Source organism: Cricetulus griseus, chromosome 3, assembly GCF_003668045.3.
Source record: "Cricetulus griseus strain 17A/GY chromosome 3, alternate assembly CriGri-PICRH-1.0, whole genome shotgun sequence".
Classification (NCBI taxonomy): Eukaryota; Metazoa; Chordata; class Mammalia; order Rodentia; family Cricetidae; genus Cricetulus; species Cricetulus griseus.
Genome location: NC_048596.1, coordinates 109565977 through 109581109, shown reverse-complemented (window position 1 = coordinate 109581109; position 15133 = coordinate 109565977). Strand labels below are relative to the sequence as shown.

Here is a 15133-nt window from a genome sequence, read left to right as displayed (position 1 = left end):
CTGAGTGTGTGTATATGCACCCTGTGGATATAGTTGCCTGCATAGGCCAGAAGAGGATCCCATGGAACTGGAGTTCCAGGTGATGTGAGTGTTGGAAAGTGGACCAGCATCCTCCTCAAGAGGAGAAGATGCTCCTAACCACAGAGCTTACCCATGTACTCACACCTTGCTGGAAAGAAGTCTCTAATCCAATTCTGTGACATTGTTGTTCCTGGAGAAGAAATAGCTTCTGTTCTTTATCCATCCTAGTCTGTGATATCAACTGTCCTCTTACAATTCAGATTTTAATACAAGCAAACTTTCTGATTTAAAATCTTTTAATAGAGCCGTTTTGAGTTTTGAACACTTCTTGGTACTCTTTAATGAGCCAATAAAGAATTGGAGTTTTCCTTGTTGAAAGCTTTAGATTAGTAATGTTTGTTGCACTGTGTTTCCTGGTACAGATGTTTAGGACCCAACATCCAGCAGAGAGCCAGCAATGACGCTCACCAGGTTTCTCCCTCATTTTCTACAGGATCTCAAAAGTTTCCCAAGCCATTTGGATGACGCTCAAGTGGCTGGGCGCGGACTACCCAGATGGAGCCAAGAAGTCTGGGACCAACTGAGGCCCTAAGAGTGCTGATTTGTTTATTATGGGTGAGAGTATGGGACTCCCGCCCAGCTGTATTCAGCGTGTCTAATTGGCATTTTCAAAGTGCAACACAGCCTATAAGCCATCCTTGCACCCCTAGATTACCTGGCACAACTCCAATAGAATATTGACAGAGAAAGTGAACACCAGGCAACTGAAAAACATTGCTGAGGGATAACCAGACAGCAACTTCTGCAAAAGATTTCACAGTGTTATAGAATGCATCGATTGTCCTAAAGTGCCTGGACAGCTTTGCACATTGCTTTCTTTCCTTTCAGGGGTGTTTGAATGTCTCCTTTGTAAACAAGAGGAGGTGTGAAAAAGACAAAGTTAAAGTCAAATACTTGCTTCTCTAGGGCGGTCGCACAGACAGCGGCTGTGTGAAGCCAGGCTCAGGCAACATGTACTACAAGTTTAGCAGCTTCACGCACAAGTTGGCTGTAGCTTGGGCCACGGAAGCCTACAGTCCGCAGGGGTTAAAGCCAGTGGTTTCCACAGAAGCACTACCTACCATATTTGCCACACCGACTAAACTGACCTCCAGTGTGACTGACAGCATATGACTATGCTGGGAAGAACAAAGTTCCAGAGCTGCAGAAATTCTTCCAGAAGGCTGACTGTGTGCCCATCCACCGGAAACGAGGCCTTCCGGACCAAATGCTTTACCAGATCACCATGGCGCTGACTGTGGGAGGGACCATCTACTGCCTGATTGCCCTCTACATGGCTTCCCAGCCCTAAAATAAATGAATTAGCCTGGGGCGGGGCGCGCCCGCTTGGGGGTGGGGGTGGGGCGCGGGGAATCAAATACTTAGAGCCAGCAGAAACCCCTTTCTAGGTTGCGAGACATGGGCATAAGTTAGGTAAACCACTAGGGGGCAATCCAAGAATGGGAAATGAAAATCAGTGGTGACCAAGAAAAGAAATGTAGTAAGCAGAACTAGGTATATATCTCAGTGTCGCTTTTTACCCAAGGTTACTATTGACTTGGAAAAATTCATCATAAGCAATTAGAAACACTTGGCAACAATACTCTGAACAGAATTGTGCCATCCTGACAAACCACAGAGCTAGGACAGTGTGTCTGAAGAATTTAGATACCTTCCCCAGGGCAGTAACTTCTAAATGTTGGAAAATTGAAATAATTTTTAATTAATGGTACATTTAGGCCGGGCGTTGGTGGCGCACGCCTTTATTCCCAGCACTCGGGAGGCAGAGGCAGGCGGATCTCTGTGAGTTCGAGGCCAGCCTGATCTCCAGAGCGAGTGCCAGGATAGGCTCCAATGCTACACAGAGAAACCCTGTCTCGAAAAACCAAATAAAAAAAAAAAAAAAGCTACACATAATGTGACCAGAGAGTAAAGAATGCCTAAGCATACTTGGCTAGTGTTGATACACAGAAAGCTCACACATAGTTTGCCTTACTTCTCACTACCCAACATGGGCTATTTGATAAAACATCTACTGAAAAGAAATCAATCACATGTGTTAATGCCCAGATTCATAGATTCAAGTGTGGTCACAATGTTTTATCCTTTTTCAAAAGTCTCATAAAAACATTAGATTTTCAAGTCAAACTCCCTTTTCTCCCAGGAAGTATTTATATCATTTTACTATATTTAAGAACTGCAAAAGAAGAAAGCATGGGAGAGTAAAGACTTTAAAGAAAGGAAAAAGTTATAATGAAGCTGATCAAGAAGGAATGACTCTTCCTGCTACTATACTGCAGTTGACCAATGAACATCTTCCCTACAGCGGGAAAACAAAATGTGCTATTTCTGTGGCATTTCCCAACTTTGCATTTGACTGCTCTGGCAGTTATCTGGGGGTAGTAAAGCATGCCATTTTTAAAGGACAATGTTCTGTGTCCCAGAATGGCGTATCCACAGAGGACATTAGCTATGCTTGGGTCACAATGGTTTGCGAAACATGGCATTTTTCTCCATTAGGGAACTGGATATAGAATCAGTACTAATAAATCCAAGAAAGGAAATGCACCAGTGAGGCTGAATACTAACATGCAGATTTATTAAAGTGTATGAGAAATATTTGACAAGTTTAATTCACAAAGTGGTAACTGCATTTCACTGATGCTAAGATATTTTAGTGGAGAGGGTGATTCCTGAGCCTCTGGGAAGTGGGGCAAGTGACTTTATCACAGTGACACAGAATCATCTTGAATACATAGATGTTCAATAGCCTCCCTGAAGCTCCAAGGTGAGCATGTGGGGGGGCACGGTACCCATTGTGGAATATAAGTAACTGAAGAGATGGGAAAGGGCAACCTAAGGGGAGGAGAACTTGTCTAGTGACAGAAGCTGAAAAACACATCTATGTTCAGTAGAGCTTGGGGGAAAGCCAGACTGTGTAAGTCTAGAGAGTAATGAAGGAAAAACTTAGCTAATATATTGTGTATATATATGTATGTATGTATATTAGATTGAAAGGTAAGAAAATGAAATTTAGGTTTCTAGTGACCCAATTTTAGTCAAGGGGACATTGCTTCAGACATGTCTGAGGCAGCCATGGCAAGCTCGGGGGATCACATTCGAGTCTAGTGGCTGGTGTCATCATCTAAAGAAGAAACAAATGGAAAGAGACTAGTGCTGAGGCAAGGTGCATAAGAGTCAGACAGCTCAGGCCCAGTCACATGTGAGATGTGATGGAGGGTGCAGACACTGGATCACTCCTTAAGCCATGCCAAAGATCCATTTACTCATTGAGCATTTCCTATGATGTATCACTTGGGAGATAGAACAGAATTCAACTCCTGCTCTTACAACACTCATACTCTAGCAGGGAAAACTGATATAAATGGCAGCAACTGTGTAATCCCTGCCAGGGAAGGACAGGATAGGATAAGATGGATGGGTACGATAGGCAGGGTAGGGTATGGTGGAGAGGATAAGAAAGGGCTGGGTAGGGTAAGTAAGTGAAATAAGACAAGTACAAGGTACTACAAGAGTCTTATTCAGGATTGTACTTGGGTTCAAGAGATTTCTAAACCTAAGTAATCACAACCATGGTTCTATACATTATCTAAACCCAATAAAATAATTTATTCAATGAGTCCATTGAAACATATTTATTAGGAAACTGGACACTGTTGTGGGGATACAAGAGGTAAAAGCCCTGTCCTCATGAAATTGGAGTCTAGCAGCAAAGGACATCTGTAATGTAGTGTACAAATAGGATGGAGAGAAAACAAGCAGAGAAAGCCAGTAGGAATTGTCCCAGGCAGGGGCAGGAAAGGCTGAACTTATGCAGACAACGGGAAAGACATGAGTGTGCTCATCCTATTGATGACAAGACCTCACAGAGGTTCCGGTACTGAGGAGCTCAAGCCAGCCACTTTGCTTTCCTCATTCTCACCAATGCAAACACTTCAGTCTTGTTTTGTTGGATTGGGACTATTATTTCTCAAAACTGTCGTTTTATTTATAAAAAGTCATGCCTGAAGTTCTTTTAAAAGTCTGAAGACAGGAAAAGTGAGGAATCAAAATCAACAGAGCATCCGGGACTTTACACATTTGATACACACAGAGAGAAAGCACACTTCAGAGCCAGCCTCTTTCTGTCCAGGGCCCTCGCTAGTCTTGGATGAGAGAGTACTGAGAACAGCTATTGGAATCCTCTACACACCTGTATGGCCATCATTGGTCTCTAATTAACTGGTGATAGTCTATCAAGTAGCCCCCCAGTATACTCTATTATCCTCACAAGTTCTAGATTGAAACCCCTGTAAGGAGCTAGCAGCCAGACTGACTGTCCTGGTAAGCCTGGAGTCATCTGAGAGGACAAGCCTCAGTTGAGGAATTGTCTACATCGGATAGGTCTGTGGTTATGACTACAGGAGTTGTCTTGACTGTTAATAAGTGTAGGAGGGCAAAGCCCTCTGTGGGCAGCACCATGCCCAGAGGCAGTCTTAAGCTATATAAGAAAATCAGCTACATGGGGCTGGAGAGATGGCTCAGTGGTTAAAAGCACTGACTGTTCTTCTAGAGGTCCTGAGTTCAATTCCCAGCAACCACATGGTGGCTCACAACCACCTTGAATGAGATCTAGTGTCTTCTGTTGGCATGCAGGCAGATGGCTGTATACATAATAAATAAATAAATAAAATCTTAAAAAAAACTTAAAACATAAAAAAAAAGAAAATCAGCTACACATGACTTTTGAGCAAACCAGAAGGCAGTGTTCCTCCATGTTTTCTACAGCACATTCTTGGCTGTAGGTAAGTTCCTTTTTGGAGGTAGTGCTGTATGGAAGAGCAAGCAGTCCTGCCTTCAGATTCGTGCCTTGAGCTCCTGCCCTGACTTTCCTCAGTGATGGACTAAGACCTTAATATGTAAGCCAAATAAATCCTCTTCCCCAAGCTGCTGTTGGGCAGAGTGTTTTGGCATCAGAATTGAACTAGAACAGAGACCAAAAATGTCAGTTTGCCAAGGGCATGTGAAATGTGCTGTGGCCTCAGCCTCATTATTACACCATCCCCTTTTGGTCAGCCTCAGAACAACCCCATTCTTGATAATAATAAAGTACTATCTTACAAACATCCATAGAGCTCAACTGATGGAGACCACTTCAAAGTATCATTGAGATGGCTCATGACAAGCATGAAGAAGAGCAGACGTGAGCAGTAGCATATGCCAGGTAAAGCAAGAATCAAATCTAGTGCAGGGATTGTCTGCTGGTATTCCTGCCCAGGACCCTCACTAGTCCTGGATGAGGGAGTACTGAGAACAGCTATTGGAATCCCCTGCATGCCTGTATGGCCATCATTGGTCTCCAATTAACCAGTGATAGACTATCAAGTCAGCCCTCCAGTGTACTTCATCATCCTCACAAGTTCTAGGTTGAAAACCCTGTAAGAGTTCAGAAAGATCTCCATGGACATAGTGACTCTGGTGAACCTGGAGTTTTTCCAGGGAGCAGGTAGCCCAAGATTCACAAAGGACAGGGAGATGGGAGCATAGTCTCAGCATTATAACCCCTTTCTTGTCCAAAATGGGCAAGGCAGGAATTTATCTACAGCTCTGCCTCTTATTGGTTCATTCTTTATCATCTGAGTGTTTTTTTCAGTAGCTTTTTACACTAGTTTCCTCCTGAAGGATGTAATCATGTTACCAAGTCTGTCCGAAATTCTGTCACAACCTTCTGTTCCTCAGAGACAATGGTTTTCAGGGACACTCCTTCTTTGAACATTTCCAAATCCTAGTTGTAGGGCCAACGTAAATCCCAAAGGCACAGATACCTTACCCAGTCCATGGCTTGTCACACTTGCTATTCTATCCCCTTGGCTAAGATGTCTATACAGGAACACCTAAAATATTTTACAAGGGCAAATTTCTTGATGGCAGTAATGTAGAAAGCAAAGGTTTTATGACCAGAGATGTTTACTGAAATGTGGTTTTAAAGATAATGACATGTCTCTTTACTATGTCTTATAGTTCTCAGTGTACAAACAGGTATATGAAGGGGTATTAAGAGGCATCTCCCTACTACTTGATGACAGTACCCTTTTCAGTTCTGGCAAAAAAATTTGGAATGGCATGTATTTAAGGTACATGCTTTAGGAACTCTGGTTCTACTAACCTTGGGATAAATATACTGTTAAAATATGTATAACTAATACAGGTGTATTAATTACACTGCTACCAGTTCAGTCTTTCAATTACTGTGAGTCTTCTTTTGTTGTGTATGTTGATGGTGTGGTTGCAAGTGTATGTATGTTTGCATGTGTTCTGGCAAATGTATGTGCCAGTGCGTGCACATATGTAGGCATAAAATCTATATCAGGTGTCTCCTTCCATCACTTTATACTTTCTTTCTTGAGGTACGGTCTTTTGCTGAGTCTGGAACTTGTTGGTTCTGGATAGTTGAGGTAGATTGCTCTAGGCATCTATTGTCTCTGTTTTCCTAGGTCTGAGATTGTAGGCTGCCCAGCTCTTATGTGGGTCCTGGGAATCTAAACTCTTCTTTATACTTGTGCAAGTACTTTGCTCACTGAGCCATCTCTCTAGCTCTACTATGACACTTTAACCTACAGTTTACCACAAATGAAAAGATGAACATGTTGAAATTGTTTATAATTTTTTTATCATTCCATTAAAAACACCAATACAGCATATGGGTACTATTCTTTAGTATATTGCATCTACTTGTGAGCTGAGAACTTTATAAAACATCAAAATCTAAATATCAAGGAGATTCATAAAAGGAACATCTATTTTCAAAGTCTCTCTCTCTCTCCCTCTTTTTCTCTCTCTCTCCTCTCTCATGCAAACAAAAATCCCAAATACCATACATAGAAATGGGCATGCCTCTTCTTCCTCAGGTGAGATAAGAACCGAAAGCAAATGGTACTGGAACTCGGTGGATTCCTACCAGTCCTGTTGAGTCCCTTCACTGCGTCTTATGTACACTAAGAAGAACTCCAGCAGCACTATCCTGAGGGCCTTACCAGGATTAGCCTTCATAAAGCTCAAGAAACACAAGCCCCCAGAACAGTGCTTCACTGACAGTGTTAATTAATTAATTGAATGTTCTCACAGCTACAATGTAAGCTAAAATTACCCAGCATGCAATACCACAAACGTCTACCTCATATTACTTTTCTCCTCACAGACAGAATTGGAAAGAAGTGCTTAGGCTAAGAGCCCACAGATGAAACTACCAAACAAGTCAGTCATTTTTTTATGCTCTGATTCTGTTCACAGACATTTTCTAGAATACATGATTCTGATTAGTTTTTGTGTTCTCCCCATTGTTTGAATGTATCTTATGATGTGTGTGTGTGTGTGTGTGTGTGTGTGTGTGTGTGTATGTGTGTGTGTGTGTGTGATGGGATTACTGGAGTGTGTGGTTATGTTCCACTTTTTGTGTGAGTGCTGGGGATTTGAATTCAGGTCCACGTGTTTCCACAGTGAACATTTTAAACTACTTAGCCATCCCCCAGCCGTCCAGTTTTTAAGTTACCTTTGTTTATGTATGGGGAGGCACTCATGTGTTACCATGCATCTTGGAGATCAGAAGCCAACCTGTGGGAGTCAGTTCTCCTCTTCCACTATGTGGGTTCCAGGAGTTGAACTCAGGCTGCCAAGCTTGGCAGCAGATACCTTTGCCTGCTGAAGCATCTCACCAACTGTCTTCAATTGCTTTTTGATGGTTGTATCTTATTCTTTATGCTGACAGCCTAGACCATTCCAGCAAGAGACCCCTTTTAAGCTGGGAAAACAGAGCCATACTTGTCTTTCCTATGGTAACTTCTAAGCATTTTCTAAAAGTATAAAATAAGTACAGTGAAAAAGAAAAGTTTGCAAATTACAAATACACAGCTGTCTGGAAACATGTTGAAAACTATGCAGAATAATTTTGGATGAGGCTGTGTGATTATGCTCAGCTTCAAAGAAGAGGCTGGGTATACTGCCGTGACACCCACGGAGCAATGCATCCATTGTTCTTAGGAATTTAATTCTTTTTAAATTACCCATCCAAATGATAAACAGTGAGATGTGATGCACTCTGGGGGGTAAAATGTAAGAAGTTTTATTGTGGTCACAACTGTTAGCTGGGAAGCAATTCAGCCTGTTCTAATTAGGCTCCATTTACTGTCTTTCCAGAAACTGTTAGTCCCAGATAAGTGAGTGAAATCATGCTAAGTGGAAGGATTGGGATAAGTGATCTTGCCTACTCTGGTATAATGACAAGGCTTGTGGAGGCATATGCAGACTTCCCACAAAAGTTGAACTACGGGTTTTGGAAGAGAAAATTTTATTTTCAAAACTAAAAGCCGCATCATGGGAATTCTGTTTACTGTAAGATACGGTTTTAATATGTGTATCAATATAGCCAATAAATTACCATTTCACTTCAAGGACTACTATGTAAATGTTGAATCCAAAACATTATAATTGCCCATTGAAGTGCTATGATGCTGCCATCCAGATGCATTATAACCACACATTACAAAAATATCAATATATGACTCTCGGGAGAAAACACATACATATACAAACGTAAGAATTCATATCCTCTGTATGTCACATATTTAATATAAACCTTTGAAGCAGGATTGGATAAGACAAAAATCAGAGCTCTCAAAAAAAAAACTGAAAGTTTAACTTATTTGCCAAATATTCCCTATTGCCCCAAACATCAGTATTTTGAAAATACAAAAGTATGCTTCCAGACTGTTTAAACGCTCTAATGTACACAAGAGTTTTCAAATAATAAAGCCAATCATTTTGCCATTTGAAGAATATTGGGTAAAAGATATTCTATGACACACACGCACAAGAGTCAATGGTAAAAAGCTGGTGCTTCCTACGAGTGCCAAAGGAGCCTGGCGTACTGGCAGGAAGAAGCAGTGTCACCCCTCCCTGCAGTCCAGGTAGTTTCCTTTAATCCAGTAGCAAATCTGCGCATATTTAAGAGGAGTGATTCTGACCGCCACATTGAAATCCTGTGGAGAGCCATTCATGTCCACCCATTGGTGGCCCGAAAAGATGCCAATAATTTTCCTTTCCCATTTCTGCTGTGGTCTCTTCCACATCCTCACATAGACCCCTGAGCCACTGGCCCCTGGCTGGGCATCACACTGCTGGTAGAGAAGGTCGTAGGTCTCATCTTTGACATCACAGAAGCGGTACACCAAATTGCCTGGCCGGTCATTGTCATAACCAGAGAAGTGGATCCTGCCCCCTGGGAGCTGCTTAGCTGGAGGGCTCACCCCAATCTTCATGAACTTCCTTTTGTGGGGTTTCTTGAGTTCCAGAAGGGCGTAGTCATAATCCATGCCGATGTCATTGGCATTGCCCTTGATCCACCCCTTGGGCACATGGGTGCGTTTCACCCGGATCCACTGAAATTTCATCTTATCAGGCACAGCTGAGCTCGAGCTGTTGTCCCCTCTGCCACCATCTTTATACTTGGGCTTCAGGAAGCCCACTCGGAGTTTCTGTGTCCCTTTCACATAGGTTTTCCCATCGTGTATGCAGTGTGCAGCAGTAAGGACGTGTTTTTCTGCCACTAGGGTGCCGGTGCACCCCGTAGACAGCTTCACCGATGTTGAGAAAGGGTAGTTTAGCAGGAAGTCCTTCCCAAAAATGCTAAACCTGCCATCATAGCCATAAATCTGCCTCTTCCTGCGAGATTTCCCCGTGGCCTCCGAGTCTCTGCCGTGTGTCCTGCCTTCGCCATTGCTGAGGATGTAGATGCCCACCTGCGTCTCTGTGCGGCTGCCATTGGTGTAGAGGGTTTCGTAGGAAAGGTACTGCTTGGCCTCTTCATAGGTGGGCAGTGGTGTTCCCTTGTGACACTGGGGTCCACATGAGGAGGACACCTCCAATTTGGCTTTGGCATCAAAGTCTGGCTTTGCTAAATTGAGAGTAGACTGAGGCAAGATTACAGGAAGTCGGTAAGCCGGCCAAGTGGGTTTCCATGGACTACTGGAGGGGCTCACCTCCCTGAACACACAGAGGAGGAGGAGAAGGAGGGTGAAGAGCCCCGGGATCCCGGCCATGCTGAGTGCTGCTGTAGAAACAAAGACAAGAAGTCAGGAGGACAAGGGTTATAGATCATTTACTGCAGCCTTGTAAAGTGGGGCAGCATGCTTGCTGGTCATGTCTCTAAGACTGTGAGCCTTCCTCCGGTTTCCAGGAAGAGAATTCCTGCGATAATGGTCTCACTTACATACAAGGACTTGACCTTGGGATCATTCCCACACCTAATCCCCTAATGAAACTGGCTGTTCCTTCCCTTCATGCTTAGAAGCAATAAGCATGGATCATTACAGTGCTACATCTACACAGTTAACGTTAGTCTGTGAACATATGGCCAGCTCTCATTTTTAGGTGATTTTGAACTTTCTTTCTACTTGATTATACACCTTGTCCCTGGCTCTATTTTCTTCTTTCTTAGGTCTCATTTCTATTACAATAAGTTCTTACATAATTTTCTGGGCAGCATGCTTATTTAAATAGTAAATCTAAATCACACACTCTACTGGGCAGCAAAGGCATCTGGGAAAGGTGGAGTCATACTTACTAGGAATCTTATCTTCCCTACCATAATGCGTACATTTAGAAGGTGGTGTGAGAATTTTTGCTTTGAATTTGGGGGAGACTAAGGTTAGGTATTGCCTTTGATCCAACCCTTGGGACATGGGTATATATCATTCAGATTCGTTGAAGTTTCATATTCTAGGGCATGGCTGAACTCCAGCTGTTGGCTCCTGAACCACCATCTTTACACTTGCATACAAATATATAAATGTAGACCTTTGGATTATGCTGCATACTAAAGAAATCATTGCCAAAGAGTCGAAGCTTTAACATTGTATTAAGTCTAATAACTTTCTGACTGTTACTGTTGGTTATTTATTCAGGTGTCTGTATCTGTGTTTTCAGTTTGTCTAATGCTTCCACCTTGGACATTTGCCAGCATTTCAAAGGATCATTGGACAAACGCTTGTGTTACTGGAAGGATAAATTAATGTTGTGGCTCAGGAAATACATTTTTCTAAACGATGCACAGTGACTTCCAGTGATAGATATGTACAGATGAAGTGGCAGCGCAGACAGAGGATATAAAGTTAGGTGCAGGGAGAAAGAGGACCAGGAGAGGTTTTCTGCTGAAGGGAGGTGTGAAGTTGAAACGGCATTAGATAAATTAAGAGACAGACAAGGGGACACTTAGAAGGAACAACAGTCTCTGCAAGAGCATGGAGGTGTGCAACAGTGCAAATCATTTCAGGAATTATATTCAGCTCAGCAGAGGTGACAATAGATGGGGTGACAGCAGAGAAGACAAAGGAGGCTCCAGGTAAGAACCCCACTATGGAGCACCCTGTGTACTAAATGCAAGAGTACAAATTTTATCCTGAAAGATGTATTTAAAACCTTGATCAGTCATCCCTGGAGAAAAGCAGTAACAAAGAGGGTTAGAAATGCTTTCATCATTGCTCAAGCATCGGTGGGCTCTGACTGGCTCCAAATCTTCTGGTTCAGCTGACTCAGCGGGTAGGGTAATTCATTCACAGTCAGGCATCCCAGAATGAGATGGGAGGGGTATTTCTCAAGAGGCCAGCTAAGGGAACAAAGCAGGAACAAGAGGAAACTGTGATTTCCTTATTTTCTCTCCCTTCCTCTTGTAGGGTACAGACATACCGGCAATGTCTGGGTGCTTTGAGCTTGCTTTACATAAGACCTAAAACTCCATTGACCTGACCTAGCCACCTGGGCAAGCCAAGCCACACCCACAATATCCACGCACTAAAATGTGTGTTTCACCACCTCTTCTATCTCTTTTGCCCCACTCCCTTGAATTCTACTGTGAGAGATAATAGGATTGGAGAAATAAAAGGATGTGGTACTTTGGGAGTTCTTAGGTACTTGGGAAGGAAATATATTAAGGTGTTTTCTTACATCCTTGAAATCTTGGGGTATGTGGATATGAGTACATGTGTATTTACATGTGCTTAGTGGGGATACTAATGTTAGGACTAATGCTTCTACATGGACCAGGGAAAGTGTGTTGACGCTAACAGAGTCCACCCTGCAATAGGGAGCTGAGCCATGATGTGGTGATGGTAACACTGAGAGCTCTGTGGGGCATGCTCTCTACCCGGCTATTCCTGCTTACTGGCTGAGGACCCAGCTCTTGGGCTCATTTGGATTTGAGCAGCCTTTGCTCTGTGGTAATTCCTGCCTTGACTAGCCACCCCAATCAGATCAGAACTTCTGTCAAATGTGATCTGCTAACGAAACCAGGTGCCTGTTTCCCACTCAGGCTGCAGCATAACTATTGCCTCTTTCCTTGACTAATGTGGAGAATTTTAGCTCTGCTAAGCCTGATACACCAAGTTTTATTTCATTTTATCTTAAAAAGACACAAAGTCCAGAGGTCCAACTTGTCAAATGTCCCTGTTTTTAAAGTATGACTGTGTGGGAGAGTAGGAAATAAGACAGCACCATGGTACACAAGTGTAGCTATGTATAATATTTTCAGTGGACAAGAGGAACTTGAGAGTTAAGATATGCTAATATGCTGGGCAGTGGTGGTGCATGCCTTTAATCCCAGCACTTGGGAGGCAGAGGCAGAGGCAGAGGCAGAGGCAGAGGCAGAGGCAGAGGCAGAGGCAGAGGCAGAGGCAGAGGCAGCAGCAGCAGAGGCAGAGGCAGAGGCAGAGGCAGAGGCAGAGGCAGGCAGATCTCTATGAGTTCCAGGCCAGCCTGGTCTACAGAGCAAGTACCAGGAGAGGCTCCAAAGCTACACAGAGATTTTTCATCTCGAAAAACGAAAAAAAAAAAAAGATATGTTAATATCAGCACATGAAACTTTGAATTCCAAATCCGAAACACACACAATTCTGTAGAGTCTGAATTATCAACTGTACCAAAGTGCTGCTAACTGTCTTTAGCTTTATCCATTTACCTAAAAATGAAATAGTTTAATGACAAGGGCATCAGGGAAGAAAAAGCAGAAAAACAGAAACTACACAAAACACATTTTTTTTTTTTAAAAAAATCCACCTAGGAACTTTGCTTTAATGAATTAATCCTTCTCTCAGTCAAAACTAAGTCCTCTTTCCAAGCACTTTGCCTGTACAGCAGATCCTTATTTATTTAAAGAATACTTTCTAAGGTACCAAAGTATGCTCTGTTTCACAAGTGCCAACACGACATTCCCCCTTAGCTGTGTTAGCAAAAGAAGCAATGTCTTTAGAAACCAGTCAAGTGAGTGGTACTGCATGCAGGGGTACCCAGTTTTCCTTGGGGTGTGGGTGCTGGGTAGTCAGTCAACTTGGCTCTTGTCCTGATAGCTCTCTGTATAGAGGGTCAAATTTACTCCTTGGCAAAATGGTGGATGACTATGTGCCAAGAATTTTGGAGATCTCTTACAAATGAAAGAAAGCTGAGGGGTCTACTAAATGATAGGCTATTACCAATTCAGATTCCTAACAACTTAAGTTCTCATCATGTAGCCGGGGTCAGGGAGAAGTCGGCCATCTATGGGAAAGATTGCTATCTACTTACAGCAGAGCACAGCTTCCTTTGTATAAGGTCAAATTGAGGGGTACTTTGGAAGCATTATTTTTTCTTAGCTTAAAACAAGGCTTGTAAGTTCCCAGAAACTGTATTCACATATATGACAAGACTTCACCCTGACAATATTCATTCTATGTTTTCCCAAAGCTTTGGTTATGCCTCTGAAAGTTAAGACTTTAATCCAAACATAGAAAGGGATGCAGACGTCAAGGAACTAGTGCGGGTCTTTACTCAAAATTGATTTGGAATATCTGGTGAGCAACTGAGCGGTAAAGCTGCTTGTCAAGCCTTCATAGATTTTACCTGGCATCTGGTTGAGGTTATAAGCATCCAAAGTCACTTGCTGTGTCATTAAACCTTATTTAACATGGGTTAGAAAACTGTTCTGAATAGCAACCCAAGCCAAGAAATCACTTTCACTGGTCCTTGCAAGTCCAGGATTCTCTACTTGCATGATTTTTTTCAGGATCAAAAATGTTCAGGCAGGTCAGGGACTCTGTTATTTATGGAAGCTGAAGGTTGGGGAGGTGAAGAAATGAAAATGTATCACAGTAATCTTATTTCACTGGGATTTAAAACCTCCATGCTCAATCTGCCAAAAAACAAATAAAAACAAAAACAAACAAAACCACAAAGGCATCTATCAGGGATGACTTTTAAGAACCCAGTGGAAGGATGGCTGAGTCCAGAGGATGCTTTTAGGAAAGTCCCAAAGAAAAAGAAAGAAACAGCCCTACTGCCATTGGAGGTCACTTCTGAGACATGTACACAGGTATCTGAATTACTTCTATTTGTAAGACAACCAACAGCAACTGGGATGCTTTAGACTGATGTAAGTAGCCTTGCATTAATTTCTCAGCTCACTTGATAAAAGAGTACCCCCATAAAGATAAATATTGTTTCTAACATCACAAACTCAAAGTAAGCATTGCTAGGCACATATAAAGTTATTTATACATAGACATCCAGGGATGTAAACAGATTTAACATACACAGTTCTAATCCCAGAGCTGGAGACAAGATACATGTCATACTTAACTTTAAATCCTCTAATGTTTAAAAGTCAGATTGTCTTGTTCTTGTAGAACTATTTGGAAAAGCAGCAACTTTTTAAAGGAATGAAGATTTCCAAACCTTATCTTCCATATAGCTAAATCTGGACAAAAAATGTTAGGTCTATCACATTCCATTTCTAAGAATGAACCTTTGCAGGACACAGAATCCACATACATATAAATTACCTTCTAAGCTTTCCAACTAAATGTTTTTATGTATTACTTCACCTAATGGCAAAGCGGAATGGAAAAGCAAGGTGAACAACTATTTTTTCACCATGTTTAGTAATACAGAAACTGCATTTCTTTTCCAGCTCTTGGTATCTGACTCACAAGAGGGCTACACATTCCCTGCCCCCAGGTTGCAATATTAGCGACTGTCTAGCTGTCCGGTGACT

The 15133-nt window shown here is 42.4% G+C and overlaps 1 protein-coding gene and 1 pseudogene across 1 annotated transcript; one reads left to right on the top strand and one right to left on the bottom strand.

The window, feature by feature from the left end:
• The first annotated feature begins 1032 nt into the window (after positions 1–1032).
• LOC103162014 lies at positions 1033–1381 on the top strand (annotated as a pseudogene).
• Positions 1382–8554: 7173 nt separating this feature from the next.
• On the bottom strand, positions 8555–10169 carry Prss23 (serine protease 23). The gene has a single exon (XM_035441358.1). It carries the CDS (start codon positions 10152–10154, stop codon positions 9003–9005), a length of 1152 nt encoding a protein of 383 aa, XP_035297249.1. The 5' UTR covers positions 10155–10169; the 3' UTR covers positions 8555–9002.
• Positions 10170–15133: the final 4964 nt, after the last annotated feature.

What these genes read in the sequence shown, in the direction of transcription:
- Prss23 (XM_035441358.1), bottom strand. Translation starts at nt 10,154, where the DNA reads ATGGCCGGGATCCCGGGGCTCTTCACCCTCCTTCTCCTCCTCCTCTGT.